The 27,421-nt window shown below is 36.1% G+C and overlaps 1 protein-coding gene across 7 annotated transcripts in view; it reads right to left on the minus strand.

Moving 5' to 3' along the window:
- Positions 1 to 27,421, minus strand: part of LOC110128743 (cilia- and flagella-associated protein 44) — a 148,611-nt gene that overhangs the window by 34,919 nt on the left and 86,271 nt on the right. For all 7 annotated transcript variants that reach the window (XR_011487194.1, XM_070465929.1, XM_070465927.1 and 4 more), the window contains 9 exons: positions 27,077 to 27,132; positions 26,746 to 26,908; positions 25,074 to 25,204; positions 22,433 to 22,629; positions 19,497 to 19,671; positions 19,171 to 19,348; positions 15,941 to 16,441; positions 10,875 to 11,078; positions 9,738 to 9,933 (listed from right to left, as the gene is read on the minus strand). Coding sequence is in view for 6 of the 7 variants with exons in the window: in XM_070465929.1 (XP_070322030.1) it covers positions 9,738 to 9,933; positions 10,875 to 11,078; positions 15,941 to 16,441; positions 19,171 to 19,348; positions 19,497 to 19,671; positions 22,433 to 22,629; positions 25,074 to 25,204; positions 26,746 to 26,908; positions 27,077 to 27,132 (1,801 nt within the window). In the remaining variant the exon portion in view is untranslated. The remainder of the gene's footprint in view (positions 1 to 9,737; positions 9,934 to 10,874; positions 11,079 to 15,940; positions 16,442 to 19,170; positions 19,349 to 19,496; positions 19,672 to 22,432; positions 22,630 to 25,073; positions 25,205 to 26,745; positions 26,909 to 27,076; positions 27,133 to 27,421) is intronic.

The following is a 27,421-nucleotide window of genomic DNA, read 5'->3' on the forward strand; positions in this document are numbered from 1 at the left end:
ACCACAGCTTCCTCATCCATTCGTCTGCTGATAGGCATATGGGTTGCTTCCATGTCCTGGCTATTATAAACAGTGCTGCGATGAACACTGGGGTGCACGTGTCTCTTTCATATCTGGTTTCCTCAGTGTGTATGCCCAGAAGTGGGATTGCTGGGTCATATGGCAGTTCTATTTCCAGCTTTTTAAGAAATCTCCACACTGTTTTCCATAGTGGCTGTACTAATTTGCATTCAATAAACTCAAAATGGATTAAAGATCTAAATGTAAGACCAGAAACTATAAAACTCCTAGAGGAGAGCATAGGCAAAACACTCTCCAACATAAATCACAGCAGGATCCTCTATGACCCACATCCCAGAATTTTAGAAATAAAAGCAAAAATAAACAAATGGCACCTAATGAAACTTAAAAGCTTTTGCACAACAAAGGAAACTATAAGCAAGGTGAAAAGACAGCCCTCAGATTGGGAGAAAATAATAGCAAACGAAGCAACAGACAAAGGATTAATCTCAAAAATATACAAGCAACTCCTCCAGCTCAACTCCAGAAAAATAAATGACCCAATCAAAAAATGGGCCAAAGAACTCAACAGACATTTCTCCAAGGAAGACATACAGATGGCTAACAAACACTTAAAAGATGCTCAACATCACTCATTATCAGAGAAATGCAAATCAAAACCACAATGAGGTACCATTACACGCCAGTCAGGATGGCTGCTATCCAAAAGTCTACAAGCAATAAATGCTGGAGAGGGTGTGGAGAAAAGGGAACTCTCATACTGTCTTGATGACTGTAGCTTTATAGTATAATCTGAAGTCAGGAATGTTGATTACTCCAGCTCCATTCTTCTTTCTCAAGACTGCTTTGGCTATTCAGGGTCTTTTGTTTTTCTGTATGAATTGTGAAATTTTTTATTCCAGTTCTGTGAAAAATGCCATTGGTAATTTGATAGGGATCACATTGAATTTGTAGATTGCATTTAGTAGTATAGTCATGTTCAAAATATTGATTCTTCCTACCCAGGAACATGGAATATCTCTCCATCTTCTTTCATTAGTGTCTTATAATTTTCTGTGTACAATTCTTTTGTCTCCTTAGGCAAGTTTATTCCTAGATATTTAATTCTTTTTGTTGCAATGGTGAATGGGATTGATTCCTTAATTTCTCTTTCAGATTTTTCATTGTTAGTATATAGAAATGCAAGTGATTTCTGTGTATTGATTTTGTACCCTGCAATTTTGCTAAATTCACTGATTAGCTATAGTAATTTTCTGATACTATCTTTAGGGTTTTCTATGTATAGTATTATGTCATCTGCAACCAGTGTGCACTTTACTTCTTTTCCAGTCTGGGCTCCTTTTATTTCTTTTTCTTCTCTGACTGCTGTAGCTAGAGTTTCCAGAACTATGTTGAATAATAGTGGTGAGAGTGGACACTCTTGTCTTGTTCCTGACCTTAGGGGGAATGGTTTCAGTTTTTCACCATTGAGAATAATGTTTGCTGTAGGCTTATCATATATGGCCTTTATCATGTTGAGGTAAAGAACACTGGTTCCTTCTATGACCATTTTTTAAAGAGTTTTAATCACAAATGGGTGCTGAATTTTGTCAAAGGTTTTCTCTGCATCTGTTGAGATTACCACATGGGTTCCATCTTTCAATTTGTTAATATGGGGTATCATATTGATTTTCATATATTGAAGAGTCCTTGCATTCCTGGAATAAACCCAACTTGATCACGGTGTGTGAGCTTCCTGATGTGCTGCTGAATTTTCTTTGCTAAAATTTTATTGAGGATGTTTTCATCTATGTTCATCAGTGATACTGGCCTGTGGTTTTCTTTTTTTTGTTTTGTCTTTGTCTGGTTTTGGTATCAGGGTGATGGTAGCCTTGTAGAATGAGTTTGGAAGTGTTCCTTCCTCTGCAATTTTTTGAAAGAGTTTTAGAAGGATAGGCATTAGCTCTTCTATAAATGTTTGATAGAATTTCCCTGTGAAGTTATCTGGTCCCAGGTTTTTGTTTTGGGGGAGATTTTTGATCACAGCTTCAATTTTAGTGCTTGCAATTGGGTTGTTCATAATTTCTATTTCTTCCTGGTTCAGTCTTAGAAGACTGAACTTTTCTAAGAATCTGTCCATTTCTTCCAGGTTACCCACTTTATTGCCATACAGTTGTTCATAATAGTCTCTCATAATCCTTTATATTTCTGTATTGTCTGTTGTAACCTCTCCTTTTTCATTTCTAATTTTATTGACTTGATTCTTCTCTCTTTTTTCCTTGATGAGTCTGAGTAAAGGCTTGTCCATTTTGTTGATCTTCTCAAAGAACCAGCTTTTAGTTTTATTAATCTTTACAATTGTTTCTTTCATTTGTTTTTCATTTATTTCTGCTTGGATCTTTATGATTTCTTTCCTTCTACTAATTTTTGGTTTGTTGTTGTTGTTCTTCTATTTCCTTCCAGTTGTTTTAGGTTTAAAGTTAGGTTGTCTATTTGATTTTTTTCTTGTTTCTTGAGGTAGGATTGTATTGCTATAAACTTCCCTCTTAGAACTGCTTTTGCTGCATCCCATAGGTTTTGAGCTGTCATTTTATCATTGTCATTTGTTTCTAGAATTTTTTTCATTTCCCTTTTGATTTCTTCAGTAACCTGTTGGTTATTTAGATATGTGTTGTTTAACATCCATGTGTTTGTGTTTCTTACAGTTTTTTTAATGTAATTCAAATCTAGTCTCATAGCATTGTGGTCAGAGAAGATGCTTGATACGATTTCAATTTTCTTAAATTTCACTGAGGTTTGATTTTTTACCCAAGATGTTATCTGTCCTGGAGAATGTTCCATGTGCACTTGAGAAGGTCTATTCTTCTGCATTTGGATGGAATGTCCTGAGGATATCAATGAGATCCATTTCAGCTAATGTATCATTTAAGACTTGTGTTTCCTTATTAATTTTCTATTTTGATGATCTGTCCATTGGTGTGAGTGGGGTGTTAAAGTCTCCTACTATTATTGTGCTACTGTCAATTTCTCCTTTTATGTCTGTTAGTGTTTGTCTTATGTATTGAGGTGCACCTATGTTGGGTGTATAGATATTTACAATTTTTATGTCTTCCTCTTGAATTGATCCTTGATCATTATGGAGTGTCCTTTCTTATCTCTTGTAATCTTTAAAGTCTATTTTGTCGATATGAGGATTGCTACTCCAGCTTTCTTTTGCTTTCTATTTGCATGGAATATATTTTTCCATCCTCTCACTTTTAGTCTCTATGTGTCTTGAGCTCTGAAGTGGGTTTTTATTTTAGACAGCATTTATATGGGTCTTGTTTTTGTATCCATTCAGCCAGTCTGTGTCTTTTGGCTGGAGCATTTAATCCATTTACATTTTAAGTAATTATTGATATATATGTTCCTATTGCCATTTTCTTAAATGTTTGGGGTTGATTTTGTAGATCTATTTTCTTCTCTTGTATTTCTTGAATATATAAGTCCCTTTAACATTTGTTGTAAAGCTGGTTTGGTGGTACTTAATTCTCTTAACTTTTGCTTGTCTGAAAAGCTTTTTATTTCTCTATCAATTTTGAATGAGATCCTTGTTGAGTACAGTAATCTTGGTTGCAGTTTTTTCCCTTTCAGTACTTAAAATATATCTTGCCATTCCCTTCTGGCCTGCAGAGATTCTGCTTAAAGATCAGCTGTTAAGTATATGGGGTTTCCCGTGTATGTTAATTGTTGCTTCTCCCTTGCTGCTTTTAATATTCTTTCTTTGTGTTTAGTCATTGTTAGTTTGACTAGTATGTGTCTTGGCATGTTTCTCCTTGGGTTTATCCTATATGGGACTCTTTGTGCCTCTTGGACTTGATTGACTATTTCCTTTTCCATGCTGGGGAAATTTTCAATTATAGTCTTTTCAAAAATTTCATTTCCTTTCTTTTTTTCTTCTTCTTCTGGGACCCCTATACTTCAAAATGTTGGTGCATTTGATACTGTCCCAGAGGTCTCTGAGACTATCCTCAGTTCATTCTTTTTACTTTATTCTGCTCTTCAGAAGTTATTTCCACCATTTTATCTTCCAGCTCACTGATTCGTTCTTTTGCTTCAGATATTCTGCTATTGATTCCTTCTAGAGTATTTTTAATTTCAGTAATTGTGTCCTTTGTCTCTGTATATTTATTCTTTCATTCTTTTAGGTCTTTGTTACTTGATTCTTGCATTTGCTCCATTTTGTTTTCAAGGTTTTGATCATCTTTACTATCATTATTCTGAATTCTTTTTCAGGTATTGGCCTATTTCCTCTTCATTTATTTGGACTTCAGTGTTTCTATCTTTTTCCTTCATATGTGTAGTATTTATATGACTTTTTGTTATTTTTTTTAACTTACTGTGTTTGAGGTCTCCTTTTGCCAGGTTTCAAGGTTGAATTCTTTCTTCCTTTTGGTTTCTGCCCTCTAAGGTTGATCCAGTGGTTTGCGTGAGCTTCATATAGGGTGAGTTTGTGCTCAGTTTTTGTTTGGTTGTTTGTTTTTCTTCTGATGGTCAAGGCTGAGTGAGGTGGTAATCCTGTCTGCTGATTATTTGGTTTGTGTTTTGTTGTTGTTGCTGTTGTTTAGATGAGGTGTCCTACACAGGGTGCTACTGGTGATTGGGTGATGGCAGGTCTTGTATTCAGGTGGTTTCCTTTGTGACTCCTTAGGGTTAGTTCTCTGGAGGTCTAGGTGTTTGGAGTCAGTGCTCCCACTCCAAAGGCTCAGGGCTTGATCTTTGGCCAGGAACAAAGTTTCCACAAGTGGTTTGTTATGGCATTAAGTGAGATTAAAACAAATATACAAAAATGAGAAACCAAAGATGAACCCCAGACAAATGGCAATTACAAAATCAGACAAATAATAATTAAAATAATGGAATATACACATATACATATATACCCATGAGCAAAGTGAAAACAGTCCAACAAAAATAAAGTGCAGTGGATTAGTCCGGCAAACAAAGTAAATCAAAATTTATATTTACCAGTTAAGAACAAAGCTAACTAAAGCACAAACTGGAAAACAAAACTAAAGCAAGGTGTCAAGTGGGGAATAAAGCATTGAAAACAAAACTAACAAATATGTTGAGAGGAAAGGAAAGAAAGAAACAAAAAAAGAATAGATATGCAAAGTTAAATAGAGGTAGACAAAGATTTGTATACATTAAAGATTAAACTGCAAGGGGGAAAGAACAATAGGAAAGACAAACAAAGGAATAAATGTAGAAAAAATATAATAGGTTTTTTAAAAAATTAAAAATTAAATTATAAAAAAGAGAAAAGAAAGAAAATGGAAGAAGACAGACAATGGAAAAAAAATGGAAAACTCCACAGTACTGCAAAAGCCCGATGTAGAGGCAGAGGTTTATAGCAACAATAAAAAGTGTGAATGAATATACACACATACATATACACCCATAAGCAAAATCAGAACAGTCCAACAAAAATAAAGTACAATAGATTGACCTGGCGAACAAAGGAAACCAAAAATTATATCTACCAGGATAAAACTAACTAAAGCAAAAACTGGAAAACAAAACTAAAGCCAGCTGCCAATTGGGGAATAAAGCAATGAAAATAAAACTGACAAATGTTGAGAGGAAAGGAAAGAAAGAAAAGAAAAGAAAGAATAGATATGCAAAGTTAAATAGAGGTAGATGAAGAAGATTTATATACATTAAAGATTAACTGCAACGAGAAAAGAACAATAGGAAAGGCAAACAAAGAAATAAATGTAGAAAAAACTATAATAGGCTTAAAAAATTAAAATTAAAAAAAGAGAAAAAAATGAAAACTCCACATAACTTCAAAAGCCCAATGTAGAGGCAGAGGTTTATAACAGCAATAAAAAAATGTGACTGAGGAAAAAAACAAGCTCAAAAGTTTAATTAGAGTTCATAGTGCCAATAAAATCAACAACTACAACGGGGGGAGAAAATAAAGCAAAAAAAAAATATCCAAAAGAATCTACAGAGCAAGTCAAAACATAAGAATAATAAATTTTTTCTTGAATCACTGCTACTAGAGTCCTTTCCCAGCTGGGAGTCACAGTCCACTTCACCTCCCTAGGATGCCCTCCAACACTGTGCTGCTCTCTGGACCTGCTGTGGGGGCAGCTCAGATTCTAATCTGGCCCTATTCCTGTGTGTTCTTGCCTCCAATGTCCACAGCTATCAGAACTTGTGCATTTTCTTTTGTGGGAGCTCTCAATGACCTTTTATATAGTCCATCAACACACAGTCTGCCTAGTTTATCATGTGGATTTAACCTGCAGCTTATACAGCTGGTGGAAAAATAGATTTTGGGCCTTCTTCCTTAGCCACACTGCCCCTTGGTTTCAACTGTGGTTTTATCTCCACTTCTGCATGTGGCTCATCCACTGGGGTTTGCTCCTGAGGCTGACCTAGAGGACTTAGGTTTGCCTCCATGAGGACCAGGTGTGGAGGTGGTGCAGCTGCTTGGGTTGCAGGGGTTCTGGCAGCACCAGGTACTCAAGGGAGTTGACGGCCAGAGTAGCAGGAACTATAGTGCTCTAGTAGGGTATGGCAACCAGTATTGGTCAATACACTCCAGTATTCTTGCCTGGAGAACCCCACTCCCTGACAGAGAAGCCTGGCAGGCCACAGTCTACAGGGTTGCAAAGAGTCAGACACTACCGAAGCAACTTTGTACGCATAGACGCAGGACTTTTTTTTAACCTGTGGCAGCTCTGCCCCAGTGAGAGTTGAGCGTGAAGGTGGTGCAGCTGCTTGGCTTGTGAGGACCCTGGCAGCACCAAGTGTGCAGGGACATGGACTGCCTCCGCCACAGGAGTTATGTTCCTATCAGAGCCTTTTTTTGAGCCTCTTGTAGCTAGTGATCAGAAGGCCTCTTGGGCCAGTCTTTCTCCTTAGCTCTGCTCATTCAGGCGCTTAGAGGGCTCCCTTGCCTGGGGTCCTTCTCTGTTGTTTGGAGCATCAGGCACATAGAGGGGCCCCCCTGGCTGGGGTCCTACTCTGTAGTTTGGCACATCAGGCACTTAAAGGGGCACCCTAGGTGGGGTCCTACTCTGTAGTTCAGTGCCTCAGGCATTTGATGGGCCAGCCTCTCTATTGTTCAACTGCTGATGTTGGCCTGTGGGGAGAAAGAGGCTATAGTGATGGCTCCACCACCTACACATGACTAAGCAGTATCGCCTTGCTTAGATGGCTGCCCGGCTTTCCTCCACAGGCATTTCTCATCACAATCTCCTCCCTCACCTCCCCTGGATCCATCTCTCCACAGTCAACAGCAGCCCTCATCCTGGGATCACTCCACACTCCCCAAACTCCAGCTCCCAGCCCCTGTGCCTTCCAGGGGACCAGCATTCTTGTCCAGGGTATGTATGGCTGTGGCAAGGTCTGTCTGAGTCTCATTCCATTTAGGCTGCCACAGATCAGCTGTTTCACTCTCAGCCTTAAATGTTTCTCCTCTGAATCAGACAATTGCCCCAATGTGGGGATTGGACCCCAGCTTCAGTTCCCCCACCTGCTGAGGGCAGGTCCAGTCCTACTAACACTCCTGTTTTCCCCTTCCGTTGTCCTACCGAGTTTTGTGTGGTTCTATATATTCTGTATATCCTCTGGTCAGGTACTCCTGTCTGCTCTCAGCTGGTGTTCTGCATGCACTTCTGTGTCTGAAGGTGTATTCCTGATGTATCCATGGAGAGAGATGTACTCCATGTCCACCTACTCCTCTGCCATCTTGTTCTCCTCCCATAAAATTTCTTAATATTAGCAAATAGAATTCAACCATACATAAAAAGAATTTTACATTATACCAGAAAGTGAAAGTGTTAGTCACTCAGACGTGTCTGACTCTTTGTGACTCCATGGACTGTAGCCTGTCAGGTTCCTCTGTCCACAGAATTCTCCAGGGCAAGAATACTGAGTGGGTTACCATGCCCTTTTCCAGGGGATCTTCCCAACCCAGGGATAGAACCCAGGTCTCCTGCATTGCAGGCAGATTCTTTGCCATTTGAGCTACCCAGGAAGCCAACATTTCAGAATGCTAGCCTCGTTTTGTAATTAGTAATCGGCCAATACAATCCACCATCTTAACAGGCTTAAAAAAAAAAAGTCACATCATCAATGCAGTAAAGCATCTGATAAAATTCAAACTCATTCATGAAAAACAAAACAGAAGAGAATTTCCTGAACTTGGTAAAAAGTATCCAAGGAACACCTACAGGTGTTTTTTAATGGTATAGGCAGCATAAATAGTGAAAGATTGAATGCTTTCCCCCTAAGATTGGACTAAGGCAAGTATGTCTGTTCTTAGCACTCTATTTCAAGATAGTACTGAATATTCTAACCAGGGCAATAAAGCAAGAAATGGTAATTGACATACAGAATAAAAATAAAATTGCCCTTTAGAGCTAGAAATTCCCAAGGAATCAATCAAAAACTCCTAGAATAAGTCAGGTTACAAGATAAATATCCCCAAAGCAACCATATTTCTATATATTAGTATGGATATGTGGACACCAAGATTAAAAACAAATTACTCAAAAAAAAAAAGTACTTTGGGGGTAAAACATGAACATGAATTGTGTGTTGAAAACTACACAGTGTTGATGACAAATCAAAGCTTAAAATAAATACATACCATGTTCATGCATTGGAAGATTCAATATAGGAAAGACACTAATTCTCCCCAAACTGATAGAGGTTTAACACAATTGCTGTCAGAATTCCAATGATATCTTTTGTAGATATAAAAAAAAAATTTAAACATGGAAATATAAAGGAACCAGAATAGCTAATGCAATTTCTAAAAAGAATAATAGTGGGAGGAATTAGTCTACCTGATTTTAGAACTCAATACCTACCATACTCAAGACCATAGGACTGATGAAGAGATAGACACATAGATCAACAGAACAGAATTAAAAAGAAAAAAAGAAAAACAGAAATAGGTCCACACAAATAGGCTCAAATGATTTTTGACAAAGATAAGGGCAGTCCAACGGAAGATAGACAAATGGTATAGACCATTTCAACAAATGGTACTAGAAAAATTGGACATTCCTAGGAGAAAACAAAAACCTTGACTTAAGTCTCCTACCTTATAGAAAACTTAACTCCAAATGGATCACGGATTTCAATGTAAAACTATAAAATCTTTAGAAAAAAGTAAAAGAAAATCTTTGGGACCCAGGGCTAGGCAAAGAATTCTTAGACTTGACAACAAAACAAAATCCAAGAGAGGAAAAAATAACAAATTGAACACTGACAAAATTCAAAACTATTGCCCTGCAAATGATCCTATTCAGAGAATGAAAAACCAAGCTACAGACTAGGAGAAAATATTTGCAAACCACATTATTTGACAAAAGACTAGTGCATACAATATGTAGAGTTCTCAAAACTCAACAGTACAAAAGCAAGCACTGTATTCAAATGTGGGCAAAAGACATGATGAGAAATTTTACGAAAGATACACAGGTGTCAAGTAAACATGAAAAGAAGTGCTTGTTTAATGAAACTACCCTATGCTATCTCATACCATATGCACACACACTTTTGATAGTTAGAGACCTAAAAGTTTATATCCTCTCCTCTGTAACCCCACAGTGCCTCTACATTGTCTATGTTGTAGTGAAAAAAAAAAATGTGTGTAATATGTCCCTTAGTTATTTCTCTATTTCATGCTAATGAGAAAAAAATAGAATCATATATAAGAAAGAAATACAAACCGACATCTCCTTCGACCTCTTTTTTCTTCACCCGCTTAATCCTCTTCTTTAGTACCTTCATAAGGAAATTAGCAAATTTATTGTTTTCTCCAAGCACTGTTTGGAAACCAGCATAGAGGGCTTTTTCTTGGTCCTGTAGCTTGGCTACTTCATTCTTTTTCTCTTCCATCTCTTTAAGAGTTTCATTTATTTTCCACTAAATGAAAAAGAATATCAACAAATGATAAATAAAATACTTCCTGATAAACTGGGTTCAGAGAATAATGTACATTACAGTGTAAGGTTACAGCCTACAAACATTTTAAAATCTTTAAGTTTACATTTCTGATGTTTGCAGAGTCTATTCATTTGTTTAAAACTTATAATTCTTTTGTAAAAATCAATTAAGGTCAGAATCAGATAAGATAGATTTTTTGATGTTTCACTTCCTCAAAAAACTAAATTAATTTAAAATTTTTACTTATATGTGAATGTCAGCTAATATTTTGCTGTATGTGCTCTCAAAAAAGACTCTCTTTCATATCAACACAAGATACTTAAAACAAAAAGACAAATTTGTTCTTAGTGAAGCTGATACATCTACAAACTGACATCACTATTGTGTATACATTATCTAATAGACTCCTTCTTCGTTTATGACAAAGATAGGTGTTATAATTAATCTCCTTAAATTTACATATTAATATATATAATAAAGACAATTTCCTGTGCTAGTCAATTATGTATTACTCTGAAAGTAGCTATCATATTTAAGAAATTTACCAACTCCTTTTCCAAGTATGTTCATTCATAATGATAATATATAATCAAAACTCAACTTCACATGATAGATACTAACAACAAAAATAATTTTAAATACAAATGTAAACAAAACATAAGGGTCACTTTTGAAAATTTAATTTTCCTACTTTATAAGATATCAGATCAAATTCATTAAAAATTATGATTCACTGTTCCCTGAGCAAGGTTACCAAAAATAGAGAGCAAACAGGAATAACAGGAAAAAGGAGGATGAAGAGAAGACAAGAAAGAGATGTAGACTAGAACAAGGGGGGAAATTAAGAAGGAGAAAAGAAGAATTGAGTCCCTTCCATAACTAAGGCTGTAGCCAGTTAGCAATCTTTTGACCATTCATACTTGCATGTCCTGTTCCTCTTTGTCTAATGAATTAACACGCTCTTGGAGTATGTTCTCCTGTTTTTCAAAGTTCTTCAGGAGAAGCATTTCTTGAAATAATGTGACATGGTGCAGGTCGGATAATTTCATCTGAATATCTAACTTCAGTTTCTGATGTCTCAGGAGACGGAGTTCTGCATCAAAAGTGACAATCAGTTCTTTGATCTGAGGTGGAAAAAGATTTGAGGGTATGTTAGAAGCTTAAAACACATAAGTGCATCTTTAAAACTATCCAACAATACTGATTTGTTTGGGTAAAAGCATTTTGTTTATCATGCCCTTATTTTGGATGGAAAATTATAAAGGTGGGTGAGTAGGCACATGTGTATGTATGTAGTCATGTAAATCAGTTCAGAATATAAATTAAATTTATTAAGTGGTAGGAATTCTTGAGGAAGGTGCAGTCCTTTCAGCTATTTCTTCATAATTGATTAACCCATTGATCAAGAATGTCATTCCTACTTTAAATCAGTTTTATAATAAATATTGATTAAATCTTTGTTTAAATTGGAGACTATGAGCTCTTCATGGATATTGTTTATATTTGTCTCCATTCCATCCCCACAGTATCTCTACACTGTCCTTCACACAGTAAGCACTAAAAAATTTTTACTTTCCTCACCTTATTTTGAAAAATTTCAAACCTATGGAACAGCAAATTTTTAAATAGATAAATGTAATTGTGGAACTATAAGAAATTTATTCAATCTTCTTTACTTAGTTTATTTATAGACAAAGAAATTGAGACTAAAAATGATTTCCTTGAGACCAAAACTAATTTGTTATAGATAAGAACTCAAGTAACTCAGGTCCTAGTCTAGACTTTATTCCACTGCCATTTCAAATGATCTTAAATCCTGTTTTACTTTGATTTTGACATAGCTTCTCCCTTGTCCCATCCCAAAGGAGATGAAGAAAGCAAAAGACAGCCCCAAGGGCAAATTCTCTTAAAGAAACTAGTACAACAGGAAGAATACACAACATTCCATGTTTTTCATTAGGCTGTACATGATGCAAAGCCTTGACTATCTAATGCCTATAATGAGTGAGGGTTCAACCTAAGGCTGAGAAAGAGGAAGACATCTGTGGGTCCGGGGCAGTGAAACTGCTAGAGAATTTCAGAGAGCTGAAAAACAGAAACAAAAACAAATTAAGGAAAAGAAAAATTAAACTTTTAATGTTTGACTGTAGACTAAGTGGGTTCCCCTTTTAATGCTTGCTTAATAAATCTGAATTATTTTTAAGCTTCTTTGGAGACAGGACTATATTGTCTTTAGTGCAACACCATTCTGCAACTATACCACATAGGTGTCCAAGTTGTAAGGGTTATGCTTGTTTTATTCTCACCACACTTCATATCTGTAAGCTTTATGAAGATACAGTACATGTCTGGCTTGAGAAATGTTGCATCCCTATTACCTAGCTTACACTGTTTCTGCACATAGAATGGCCAATAAATATTTGTTAAATTAATAACTAGTTAAAATTAAATCAATCAAAACTTTTTACAGAAAATCTACTATATGTCTGAAATTGTCCTAGATACTTCAGGGGAATCAGAAGTATATGTGGCCCTTCCCTCAAGAACTGTATGATCTAATGAAATGGAGACTAAAGAAAAAAAAATCAATAAAACTGATTGATAAAAAGGCTGGTCTTTGAAAAGATAAAATTGATAAACCTTAATTCAAACTCAACAAGAAAAAACGGGAGGTGGCCTAAGTCAATAAAATCAGAAATTGAAAAGGAGTACAACTGACACCACAGAAATGAACAGACCAATGAACAGAACAGTAATGAAGTTGAATCAGACTGGATAGTTTCACAGGTGAATTCTACCGAACATTTAGAGAAGAGTTAACGGCCATCCTAAAACTACCCCAAAAAATTGCAAAGGAAGGAACACTTCCAAACTCATTCTATAAGGCCAGTATTATCCTGATACTAAAAGCAGACAAATATATCATGCAAAAAAGAGCATTACAGCCCAATATCACTGATGAACATAGATGCAAAAGTCCTTAACAAAATATTAGCAAACTGATCCCAACAGTACCTTAAATAATCATACATTATGATCAATGAGATTTATTCCAAGGATGCAAGGATAATTCAATAGACACAAATCAGTATGTTGCACCACATTAACAAATTGAAAAATAAAAGCCACATGATTATCTCACTGCAGAAAAACTTTTGACAAAATTTAACATCTATTTATGATAAAAACTTTTTAGAAAGGGGGCAGAGAGAGAACATAGTTCAACATAATAAAAGTCATAATATGACAAATCCATAGCTAATATCATACTCAAAGGTGAAAAACTGAAAGCATTTCCTCTAAGATCAGGAACAAGACAAGGATGCCCAATATTGCCTCTTTTAATCCACATAATATTGGAAATCCTAGTCACAGCAATCATACAAGAAATGAAAGGAATCCAAATTGAAAAAGAAGCAAAACTATTTCTGTTTGCAGATGACATATACATAGAAAATGCTAAAGACACCACCAGACAACTCCTGGAGCTCATCAATGAATTTAGTAAAGTTGCAGGATACAAAGTTAATATATAGAAATCTTTTGCATTTCTATATACTAAAAATTAATTATTAGAAAGAGAAATTAAGGAAGCAATCTCATTTACCATCACCTCAAAACGAACAAAATACCTAGAAATAAATCTACCTAAGGAGGTAAAAGACCTATACTCAGAAAATTCTAAGAAACTGATGGAAGAAACTGAAGACCACGGGAACAGATGGAAAAATATACTATGCTATGGATAGATATATACTATGGATGGAAAGAATCAGTATTGTTAAAATTACTATACTATCCAAAGCAACCTATGGATTCAATGCAATCCCCATCAAAATACTAATGGCATTTTTCACGGAAACAGAACAATTTTTTTTTAATTTGTATGGAAAAACAAAAGACCCCAAAACAATCTTGAGAAAGAAAAACAGAGCTGGAGGAATTATACTCCCTGACTTCAAGATCATACTACAAAGTTGTAATGATCAAACAGTATTACACTGGCACAAAAACAGACACATCAATCAATGAAAGGAAACAGAGAGCCCAGAAATAAACTCAGGCACATATGGTCAATTAATCAGTGATGAAGGAGATAAGAACATACAATGAAGAAAAGATAGTCCCTTCAATAAATGATGCTGGGAAAATGGGACAGTTATATATAAAAGAGTAAAATTAGAACATTCTATAACACCATACACAAAAATAAACTCAAAATGGATTAAAGACCTAAACATAAGGCTGGAAACCATAAAATTCTTGGAGGAAAACATAAGTAGAATACTCTTTGACATAAATCATAGCAATTTTTTTTTGGCTCTGTCTGTTAAAGCAAACAAAAACAAAAATAGACAAATATAATTAAGCTTAAAAGCTTTCAGATATCAAAGGAAATCACCAAAAAAAAAAAAAAGATGAAAATACAACCTACTGCATGGGAGAAAATATTGGCAAATGATATGACTGATAAGGGGTTAATATCCAACTTGTATAAACAACTCATACAACTCAACATCAAAAAAATGATTTAAAAATAGGCAGAAGACCTGAATAGACATTTTTCCAAAGAAGAAATGCAGGTGGCCAATAGGCACATGAAAAAATGCTCAATATTGCTAATCATTAGGAAAATGCAAATCAAAACCACAGTGAGATAATCACCTCACACCTCATAGAATGGCTATCATCAAACACACACACACACATACACAAATAACAAATATTGTTGAGAATGTGGAGAGAGAGGTCTCTCAAAATGCAACCTAAGGCAGCAACACTTAGGAGGCAACCCAAAGTGTCCATAAACAGATGAATAGAAAAAGAAAATGTGATACATACATATGTGAAATGGAATACTACTCAGCCATATAAAAGAATGAAATTTTGCCATTTGCAATGACATGGATGGACCTGGGGAATATTATGATTAGTGAAATAAGTCAGTCAGAGAAAGATAAATATTATATGTTAGCAGTAATATGTGGAATATAAAAAAATAAAGCAAACTAGTGAATATAACAAAAAGAAAATAGAAATATAGACAACAACGTAGTGGTTACAAAACTAACAATACAAAACAGCAGGAAAAATTAGTATAAAGCATGAGGTGCTGATTTAAGTGCAAATGGAGTTTAGAAGAAACAAGAGTATGTAGTGAGGGCAGAAGATTATGGAGAGAGTCTGGAAGTGAGCTGAGTTTTAAATAATGGCAACTTTGAAAGGAAGTCATTGCAGGCAGAAGGAAATAGCAAAGAAAAAAGCACAGATGAAACTCAGAAGGAGGGAAGTGAGTGGGGAGAAACAGGAAGACTGAGAAAACAGGACTGGAAGAAGTAGACATAATGGTGATGAATAAGGTTGGGGGCAGGGTAACAGGGGGTGCCTTCAGAGTGTGGCCAGAAAGACACACTGAGCAAGGGGACTCTGTACGACTGGCAGGAGGGAGCTTTCCATCCAAGAAAGGACTTTTTCCTCCGCTATTCAGAGCACCTCCTGCACACAACTGGCTCCAACCTGGTCCTGATTTTCCTAGAAATAAAAATATTTGCTATTCCATGATTCTGAGGCTAGCTGTTAACCCTGAACACTTGCACTAACAGGGCAAATCATACATTAGAGAAAGAGCAGGGGTGAAGAGCAGATGGTGCCTCACTTTCACTGGAAGGTTTTAAATCATGTTCCATCCATCATCTGAAAGCTGCTCCATCACTTCTTTAGCATGACTTTAGTTAGATACCAATTAACATGGATTTGCCCTTGATTCATAGCTTTTCAAAAAGAAAAAAATTGATAAGCTCCAAAGTTCTGTGCAGAGCAGAATGATTTTCAGAAGTCCAGGGATGGGGAGGGAAGCCAAGCTATCAGTGAGCTGTGGACTGGTCAGAGTTTAGGGGGAGGTTAATGTAGAGAAGTTAAAAATAAGTAAGAATCTAGATCTAGCTCTTCTGTCTTTCAGCTTTAAATAAGCCGTCACATTTCTTACCCGGTTGATCAAATACTGTTGCATGTACACGTGTTTGATCTCCTCCCTCTTCATAATCTCCAGCTCCACGTCAGTTGGATCTGCTCTTTCAAATTCTGTGAACTTTGGAAGGTCCAGACTGAATGCTGATGCTTTTGATGCTCTAGACAATGAATCACGTGTTGTTAAATCTCCCTCCTTTCCAGAAGAGAGTCTGAGGAAGCCTCCAGCTGAGCCTGCAAATGCTGTCTGTTCCACCTGGTGGGCCTTTTCATCCTGACTTTTCACCAGCTGTTGCTTAAAAGCTAGGAGTGTTTCATCATCATACTGAAATCTCTTTTCTGGAACTTCTTCCGGGTATATCTGAGGGACCTGGGGAATGGGCAGGTGCTTGGATATGGGAAGAGTCGACTGAATGTTCTTCAGTTCTTGCACCAGACACTGTATTTCCTCGATGACAGCCACCTTAAGGTCTCGAAGAGAGATGATGCTCTTGTTCATGTGCATTTTCTTTGAGTAGGCCTGAGAAAAGGAATAGGAGGGAAGTGAAATGACAACCCAACCACAAAGGGCAGTCTGAAATATGACTCAATTTTGTCCCTTGACTGGTATGCCTAGCAGAATTCAAGAAAAAAAATCTTTCTGATCATTCCTGTTCACTACCAAGTTATTTTCTCTGATGGTTAGGCTTTTCCCTATTTCATCTCTCCATAAGGGGGAGACAGTCCAGATATGACCTCTGGTGTCCCTCAACTGGCTTATTAGGCTGAGTTCCCCTGTCCTTCTCCCACTACTCACAGAAGTCCTTCGTGAGCCCTGCACTCAGCCAGATACCAGGAGGGGGAAGGTCATCCTTTGGTTAGGAACACACAAGTAACCATCCTTCTCTGATGGAAACTCAAATCCCATGGGCTTAGACTCAGGGGTATCCAACTAGTATCAAACTACAGTTTAACCTGTTTTAATTCTGTATTTTGGCCACGTAATATCTGTAACTCCTTGTGCAGGCAAGGTCATGATTCTGAATTTCAGTATGACATCACACCAAGAGATTCCTGGATTCTTCCTTGATTCCTTCTTCATTTATCTAAGCCAAGCTACACCCCTGCTTCTACTCCCTGGTGCCACAGGTGCTTCCTCACTGCTAGTCCTCTCCCCAGTCTCTTTCTTAAATGTGTTTACCAGAGCCTATAATCACATGCAACCCTACTCCTGTGTGCAGTTAGGCAATTAGATGGCCCAAAAGCTATTAAGAGTAACTTTGCATAAATATACAGATTAATGAATATTAAAGATCAAAAGGCACTTCTTTGAGTAGTCTTATAAAACTTACAGTGTGTTTACAAGCTACTGCAACAAAATAGAGGACACGTTTTACATAGTTAAGAATAAACCTTTAAAGCATTAAGATTTAAAGTCAAAATCCAGCCCTTGGGTGAGTTGGGGCCACATCTGAAGTACCTGGAGGATTGAAAATTAAGCCGAGAAGAACAAACCCAAACCAGCCTGATGCCTATAAGGCCTATGTCTTTGAGGAGCCCTATTTACATACCAAGCTTCTTTTCAAGTTTTCCAAGTATCTCACACACTAAATACTAGCCACAGGGAGGGAAATGTATAATATACTATTTCTAACATGGTTGAGGAGGGACTTCCTTGGTGGTCCAGTGGTTAAGACTCTATGCTTCCAAGGCAGGGGGTGTGGGTTAGATTCCTGGTTGGAGAATTAAGATCCAAAATGCCATGTCTATGGCATGGAATGACATGACATGGCATATGTCCAGTGCCACAAAAAAAAATTTTTTTTTAATTTTTTTAATAAATAAAATGCTTGATACTTTTCAATGACTTTGAATTTAACTATGATAAGAATGACTGCTCATAAAGCAATCATCCTTCAATAAAAAATAAATTTTTTTAAAAAAGAATGACTGCTTATTAACTCTCTAAAGAAGACTAGACATGTCTTGTCTTATTGTTGTTAATTGGTAGAAATACTATTTGTTTTTAATAGACAGTAAAACTGAGGCTTTGGGAGCTTTACATGACTAGCCAAGTTTATATAACTATTAAGTGGCAGAGATTAAGTGGAACAGAACTCTGACCTTCTGACTAGTGTGTTCTGCATTATTTAATGCTATTACTTTAATAAAATAGATTTCAATATAGTGTAGTTCAGCTCAAGACATCACACCTGTCCATCACCTCTAGCTGGACCATGAAATTTCAGGTTGGCTGACTGGCAAATTGTGATTGAAAAAACATTTCTCTATGAGAAAGGATGACACATGGTAGTTGAAACAGAAATTTCCTTAGAAAAACAGCTAGAAAAACAATCCAGTAACTAATAAAACATTCAAAATGTCCATTTGATCAGAAAAATCTATGAAGATTTACCTGTGGCTATGAATTGCCATACTGGAATCTTTGATGCTGGCAAGTACAACATCTTCGGTGAAACTGAAAGACATTCCTTCCTCAAGATACTTTACTTCCATTTTTCAGAAAATTATAAAATATTCAAATGTACTATACCTGTGGTATGACTTGGCACTCTTTGCAATGTGATGCCTTGAAATGGGCAATGTGCAGAGTCATATTAAGTGACCATATACAAAAGTCTCCTCAAAATATTAGCTCAGATGCCTTTTGAGCCTCTGAATGTGAAAAGTCACTTGTCAATTCAAAGTAAGTAATTACTATGATGGGGAGAGGAAACTTCAGTACGAAAATAGGTATGAGAGATCAGGATGACCAGAAGCAGTTTGAAAGAATGCAGAAAGAATCAAAATGGAATATATTAGTTGTTTAGTATTGAGTCTAAAAAAGTCTACATCTACAAAAGTCTAGAAGTCCTTCAAACAAAGGCTAAACACAGTAGCCTCTTTCCCTAAGTTTCTGGTAGTCCACAGCAGCCAAAAACAATATCCAAGGATGTGTTTGAATTTCAGAGGTTCAAAGTCCATAAAATATAAGGCTTTCACCCATGAAACTGGTATTGAACCAAAGAACTAATTTGAACACTGGTTCTGCAATGTTAATAATCATGGATAAATCTCTTATCTTTGGGGCTCAATTTCCTCATATGTAAAAATGGGCATTACTCTAGGAAAATGATGAAGGCCTTTTCCAATTCTAAACTTTTATGATTATATATCTTTACGGATCAGATAACAAAATGGGTGATCTTAGCAGAATTAAAAAAAAAAAACAAGGAATGTCTCATTGTCATGAAAACTATGGGTAAGTACCATAGAGTCTAGGTATCCCAGTTCCTCCTCCTTCTTGGCAGCATTTATTCTCATGTGTTCAGGTATCTTGTAGTCTGAGGCTGTCTTCAAATTAAAGTCTCCCATAAATAACTGGGCCTCTTTGATGGCCTGAACATCTTTGGGATCTTCATAGTCATCATCAGGTTTACTCTTGTACCTATCAGAAAAACCAAAAACACAGCTATAAACATAAAAATAAACTCTAACTTTTCTATTTTATTCTAGGTATAGAATCAAATTCAATCATAAAGCAAAAGCATAATTCTGAGTCTGTGGTGCAATTTCAGATTAAAAAAAAAACTTACAGTTCCTCCCATTCTTTTTTTCGTTGCTGAATCTTCATTTGGGCCCTTTCAGCTTTTAATATAAGTTTCCTTGTTTTCTCAATTTGATTTTCCACCATTATTTCACTTAGGGTTTTAGGCCGAAATTTCTTCCCTTTCTCTATGACTGATTCTTCTGGCACACTAATACTTCCACCTATACAGACAGCCAACAATTTTTTTCAATATTTTTGGAATATCAAGACAAAACTCAAATATTATTTTCAATCTGCCACATTTTTAAAAGTCCAAGAATATATTGAATCCATAGTTATGGTATATATTACTATGAATTAAACCCCACCAAAAAAGTACTTTAGAACACCAAAATAAAGAGATCTAAATCACAATTTTTACCTCTTAGAAATTTATTTAACTGGTGACATAAGACATATATTAAACAAGTAAAGAACATGATCATGAATAACAGTCTACTGGCAGACATTGGGAAGCTGGGAAAGAGTTCTGTAACATGATGATGGGGAAGAGAAAAGCAAGTGAGTCCTATTTGATGTGTAATTTGAGGTGATATCTACCAACTGTAGTGGTCTGCAGCCAATTTAAAACTGGTCAGAAACACACAAATCTAGAACTTAAAATTAATGGCTTTATCACAGACATGTGAAAAGATGCTCAACATTACTAGTCATCAGGGAGGGTGTTAGTCATTCAGTTTTGTCCAACTCTTTGCAAGCCCATGGACTGTAGGTAGAACTGTACAAGCCTGTCAGGCTTCTCTGACCATGGGATTTTCCAGGCAATAATACTGGAGTGGGTTGCCATTTCCTCCTCCAGAGGATCTTCTCAACCCAGGTATTGAACCCGGGTCTCCTGCATTGCAGGCAGATTCTTTACTGCCTAAGCCACCAGGGAAGCCCAGTCATCAGGGAAATGCAAATAAAAAACACAATGAGATATCACCTTACACCCGTCAGAATGGCTATTATCAAAAAGATGACAAATAACAAGTGTTGGTGAGGAGATAGAGAAAAAGGAATACTTGTGTACTGTTGGTAGGAATGTAAGTTGGTGCAGGAGATTCCTCAAGAATTAAAAATAGAACTACCATATGATGATCCAGGATTCCACTTTTGGGTATTTTTCCAAGGGAAAAAGTGCCACTAACACAAAAAGATATATGCACCCCTATGCTCATTGTAGTATTATTTACAACAGCCAAGATATAGAAGCAAACTAAGTGTTCACTGATAGGTGAATGGATAAAGAATATGAGGTATACACACACACAACAGAATATTACTCAGTCATAAAAAAAGAATAAAATATTTCCATTTGTGACAACGTGGATGACCTAAAGAGTGTTATGCTGACTGAAATAAGACGAGAAAAACAAATACTGTATGATTTCTCTTATATGTGGAACCTAAAAAATCAAAACAAATGAATAAACATAACAAAACAGAAATAGACTCATAATACAGAAAACAAATAGCTGGTTGACAGAGAGGAAGGGGTCGGAGGATGAAATAAGTGAGGGAGATTAAGAGGTACAAACTTCCACTTACAAAATAAATGAGCCAGGGGGAAGAAATGGACACCACAGGAAACAGTCAATAGTGTAGTAATAACTTTGTATGGTAACAGATAATAGCTAGACCTATCACGGTAATCATTTTATGATGTATAGAAATACAGAATCACTATATTGTAACCTGGAACTAACACAGTTTTGAAGTCAATTATACTTCAGTAATAATTAATTAAAATAAAACTATTGGTTTTATTAATTATAAGTACCTACTAGAGGAATTATTCAATTTTTGTCCAAGCTACATAGAGATATACTTTAGATATACATGAAAAATGTTATATAATATGGATGGTTACCATTTTATTTCATATTTCAAATATATGGTACTATGGAAAAATAAGTTAAACATGTCCTGGGTGGTCACAGAAAGATTTGATAATTAAAGTATATTTCATATATATAAAATAGATAACCAACAAAGACCCACTGCATAGCACAGGGTACTATCCGTAACCTTTGTAATAACCTACAAAGGAAAAGAATCTGGTTAATGAATGTGTGTGTGTGTGTGTGTGTGTGTGTGTGTGTAAACAATCACTTTGCTGTATACCTGAAACTAACACAACACTGTAAATCAACTATACTTCAATAAAAATTAAAAGTATTATTTGATCTAGATCCCCCCAAAATGGTAGAATTCAGAAAGGAGAGGAGTGAATTGGTCACTTCATTAGGAACCTGCATGTGGATGTTTCAGACATAATTAGAAAGCAGCAAGCAGAATGATAAGCTAATTGTGCCAGTCAAGCAGTATTTTATTGGGGATAAAATAGAGATATGTTGCAGAAGGATTCAATATGTGATAAGGGTTTCAGAAGTTATCCTAGAAGCAGAAAGAAGCCATTAAATGTTTCTCAATGAAGAGAGTGAAACAGTAATAATGTCAGTACTGAATCATATGCTCTAGCCTACATCTGGCCAGGCTGCAGTGCCCTTTACCCTTGACTAGGCTCTCCACATCTGTTCCCAGAATTCCTGTCTTGCTCCTTCTCACCCCAGTCACCCTGTGGGCAGTCACAGGAGGCAGGGATTAGAGATTTATTTTCACACCTGTATTCTCAGCTCATCATTCTGTTTAATACATGTCCTTGGAAAAGAGAGTGAGTTGTGTTCTAGCCCTACACTCTGGGGTGGGGCCCACGAGTCTGGGAACAAACAGTTCCTAGGAAAACTAGCATCCTAGATTTAAGAACATCCTAGATTTAAGAACAGTTGGACAAGAGAAGCAAGAAATCAGTAGTACTTGGTGCTCTTATCCACCCTTAGGCACATGACCGGGAATCAAAGGTTCTGCTCACAAAAAGAGAATTCAATTTTGAAATTTTGATAAATATGGACTCAAAAGCCTTCTTGTCATTTAGGTTACCTGTATCTCTCTGGCTATCCTTTCTTCCAGTTCCTTCTTTTTCAAACCTCTCAAATTTGCTTGGTCTTCTCTCCGACTGACTTGTCCGTTTGGTTTTGGAGTATTTAGAGGGCTTCACGAGCCTATAGGAGGATATCTTGTGATCACTCTGAATGGCATGAACTACAATAGTATCACTTTCCAATGAATCACGAAATCTGGGGGAAAATAAGGACTTGTCACCATTTCAATCATGCTACACAATTATTACACAATAAAATAAGATCACAATGTATTATGCTGATAAACAATACCATTATATCATGTTGAGTCCAAAATTCAACCATGTATATACCAACAGGGATGTAGTGGAAGTTGAATAGCACTTAAAGTAGAATTTTCTAATGAAAATACTAAACATCTCATTATTAACAGCATACCATTGTTTTGCCAGTATGTAGAAGAGTCAAATTTTCAAATAGGCTGCAGTTTATGGTAAGTGGATCATATTAAACTCTGAGGAAGTGCAATTCATTTTCCTATTATCTCATATAGTATATATACAAAATAATACATATTTCATATAAAGTGAAGTGAAGTCGCTCAGTCGTGTCTGACTCTTTGTGACCCCGTGGACTGTAGCCTACCAGGTTCCTCCATCCATGGGATTCTCCAGGCAAGAATACTGGAGTGGGTTGCCATTTCCTTCTCCAATTTTTCTCCATATTTCTCCATTTTTCTTCATATTTCATACAGTTTCTCCATATTTCATATAGATAATAGATGGGGAGATGATAAATGTATATCATATATTACCCTATTTTCTCTATAAAAACATTAAGCTCAGGAGTTCATACTACTTTCTGGTTCACCTTCCTCTTATAGCCTACAGAGATTTATCTTTAAAAAGTTCTTCATCAATTTCATTGTTGCTATTTTTTGGCAGTGGTTCACATTTCCTCATCTTTTAACTTTAGGATTTAATTTATTTATGTAATCATTCCTTTAAATGTCTGTTGCATCTAAGTTGATTTATAGGTTCAACATAATGGTTACCTGACTTTTGAAACAAGCATCACTACAATCTAGTAAGGAAAGAATGTACCTATCAGCAAATGATAGTAGGTCAACCAGATATCACTATAGAGACAAAAGACATTGATCTCTCTACGGCACCCACAAAAATTATCCAAGACAGAAAACAGCAAAACAGTAGAGCTTCTAGAAGAAAATGGAGGATTATTTCATGAACTGGAAATAGGCTAAGAATCCTTAGCTACCATAAAAGCACTAACCATAAAAAGTTAGGGAAAATATAGGGACTTTTCTCGTGACCCAGTAGCTAAGACTCCACACTCCCAATGCAGGGGGCTCAGGTTTGAACCCTGGCCAGAGAACTAGATCCTACATGCTGCAAGTAAGACATGGCACAGCCAAATAAATTTTTTTTAAGTTAGTGAAACTGTTGATAAACTGAAAAGAAAAACACCAGTAAACAGAACTTTGTCAAAATTAAAAACTTCTATTCAAAAAGACACTATAATGAAGATGAAAAGACAAGCTACAGAGTAGAGCAAGATATTTTACATGCATGCATGTATACATGTATGCACGGATATGTCACTATAAACATGTGTCACGTATATGACAAAAGTCTCATCTAGACTATGACTACCACAACCCAAGTTTTAAATAAGCAAAAGACTTGAACAAACATCTAATGAAAGAGGATATACAAATAACCAATAAGTATAGGAAAAGGGAGTGAAAATTGTCACTCATCCAGGAAATGTCAATTTAAATCACATTGACACACTACTACAGAATAACTGAAATGCATACACACTGAGGAAACCAGATATGAAAGAGACACGTGCACCCCAGTGTTCATCGCAGCACTGTTTATAATAGCCAGGACATGGAAGCAACCCATATGCCCATCAGCAGACGAATGGATGAGGAAGCTGTGGTACATATACACCATGGAATATTACTCAGCCATTAAAAAGAATTCATTTGAATCAGTTCTAATGAGATGGATGAAACTGGAGCCCATTATACAGAGCAAAGTAAGCCAGAAAGATAAAGACCATTACAGTATACTAACACATATATATGGAATTTAGAAAGATGGTAACGATAACCCTATATGCAAAACAGAAAAAGAGACTCAGATGTATAGAACAGACTTGTGGACTCTGGGAGAAGGCGAGGGTGGGATGTTTCAAGAGAACAGCATTGAAACATGTATATTATCTAGGGTGAAACAGATCACGAGCCCAGGTTGGGTGCATGAGACAAGTGCTCGGGCCTGGTGCACTGGGAAGACCCAGAGGGATCGGGTGGAGAGGGAGGTGGGAGGGGGGACCGGGATGGGGAATACATGTAAATCCATGGCTAATTCATTTCAATGTATAACAAAAACTACTGTAATGATGTAAAGTAATTAGCCTCCAACTAATTAAAAAAAAAATTTGCAGTAAATGAGAAAGGAATGAGCTCAGGGAGACAGCAACAGTGACGAGAGGATTACTTGAGTTTTAGGAATTAGTAGGTACTGTAGGAGACCGACTATCTGACCACTTCCATAAAACCACTGGAAACTACTTTATTCAAATATCTGTTCATAAACATCTTGATTTGCAGGAAACATGGATCTTACCTATTCTGTAGCTTCTTTAGGCCAAGCTGGTGTTTCTCCTTTTCCCAAGCCAATTCCTTTTCCACTCGTTGAATTTTATTAGCTGTTTTCTTTCCAATCTCAGCACGAATTTTGGAATCTAGATCAAAATCCTGCAGATAAGTAGACTTGTTCACCAAAAGGGTACTTTTATCAATGGACTTTAGCAATCCTATTTCATACATAAATATAGATATTTAAGGTTTGTCCTCCATTCCATGCATAACTCCTCCATTCCAACATCATAACTCTCTCCTAAATATCATAAACTCTCTCATTCTAGAAACCACAGACTGATTTTACTGTCACAAAATATGGAGAAAAGTTCTCAGAAATAATTAACAATGATGAAAACAGAGTTACATATTGAAAGATTTGTCCCATAATAAAAAGCAATGAATGTCAATAGAACATTTGCAGAGTGTACCAAGTTAAAAAAAAAAAAAAAAGAACTCTCTCTATCCCAAAGCAACTACTATTACACAACTAGCTGTGCACAGGGTAGAAGTTCATGGCACATGTTCATCAGCTGAACCTCCCCTCCCATGTGACCCCACCTAGGAAAGGCCATAATGTCTTTGGGGACTTGCTGATAAAACCAAGTCTGGCTTGAATATTCTTCACCAAAGGGGTCATTTTCCCCATGAGGATACTTAGGGACCTCATGTTTCTTTACTTCACTACTGGAAAAATAACAGGGCCCTCATTCACACTAAATTGCAAGTAATTATTTTTTCCAGATGTGTTGGGGCTTCTAGTAATGATGTATATAAAATGATCAGCCACAGAATTTGCCTCAGTTGTTCTTTATTTTGGATTAAGTCACCCATATTCTGCAAGTGTCAACCCTTTTATTAGTATAATAACAAACATCTTTTAACCATTAAGTTGGTCTTTTCACCAATATGAGTTTATCAATGTGATTTCACCAATTTTTTTTTTAATGAAATTGGCTAAGTGCTTCTAGAATTATAGGACTGGGTAATCCATGGGTATAGTCAAGAAAATAAATTCTGAGCTTTTATTTGATTAGGCTCTTGATAGTAATTGCATTTAAGATAACAAAAAATGGGGAAAAATAATTACTAACAGATAAAAGTGGTTGTCCCATTTGGGTCACACCAAGAAGCTTTTTTGGGCTTACCTGGTGGCTCAGAAGGGGTTGTCAATAAAGCACAAGAGAAAAATTTAATAAAAAATCAGCTTAATCTGGTGACTGTTCCCATAGCTACAAATATACTGTTATTTTTTAGTAACTTTGTGGATGAAGCAGCTTTTATCTTTTCAACAGAGATGGTGAATTGTACAAAAGAAATCAGAGAGAATCAAATTATATAGTATGTGCCTATCCAACAGATAACTTGGTTAGGTATGATAAGGATTGATAACCAGATTCAAATTTATATTTATCTTATTACCAAAAGCATGTGAATTAGCTAAATCCAAAAGTAAACTTTGTACAAAGAGACTCATCTACATCCAAACCAACTTGTGTGACAAGTTCTATAGTAGTTTAGCTGCTGCCAAAACACTGACCAGCCAGGTAAGGGAAATTTAAAGATGGCTTTAAGTGTTCCTACTTGTTGGTCAAATAGCAGTCTTGATTCAGAAACAGTATATGTTAAAATTAAAATCAAATTTATTTGAGGCTTACTGTCCGTTTAAACTGCATATGTTTGGGTAATTCTTCATTCATCTGTAGTAGTTTCTGTAATTGATTTCTTAAAGCTTTGATCTGTTCTCTCTTTCCAGCCTTGATTTCTTCTACTTCTTTCATTAACTTGTCATGTTCTCTTTTTCTTCTGGCATTCTCAATACTGAAAATAGAAATTTAAAAAGATAACATATCTTTAATATAGAAATAGCAAAAAGAAAACTAGTATCTAATAATTTGGAAACTCATTCAGCTTGGCCAACTTTGTTAAAATGTTGATGTGTTTTGCAAAAGCCCAGACCTAGTAGGTATTGATCAAAAATCCCCATACCTGTAGGCTTTAGAATCTTCAATATCTTCTGGAATTGGCTCTGTTTCTATTCCAAACTGTAGGAGAAGGAATGAAAGGTTAGCCCCTTTAAATTGTATATTTCCCTTAAAAGACTCAATAAGTAGTAAATCAAGGGTTTTGGAGGCCTGGAGAGTACTTTCACAAAAAAATAAACCAGGGAAAAATTTATATTTGTTTTTACTTCAGTTAAAGGGATAAAGAGAAAAAGAAACCCAATCCCATGTATGCAAAATGTTAATATCATCACATTCCACTTCTAAATAGGAATTATTGATATTCATGTGTTACTAACAAAAATACAGCAAAAGAAATCCTCAAGGTCAT

The sequence above is a fragment of the Odocoileus virginianus genome, chromosome 4 (genome assembly GCF_023699985.2).
Source record: "Odocoileus virginianus isolate 20LAN1187 ecotype Illinois chromosome 4, Ovbor_1.2, whole genome shotgun sequence".
Classification (NCBI taxonomy): Eukaryota; Metazoa; Chordata; class Mammalia; order Artiodactyla; family Cervidae; genus Odocoileus; species Odocoileus virginianus.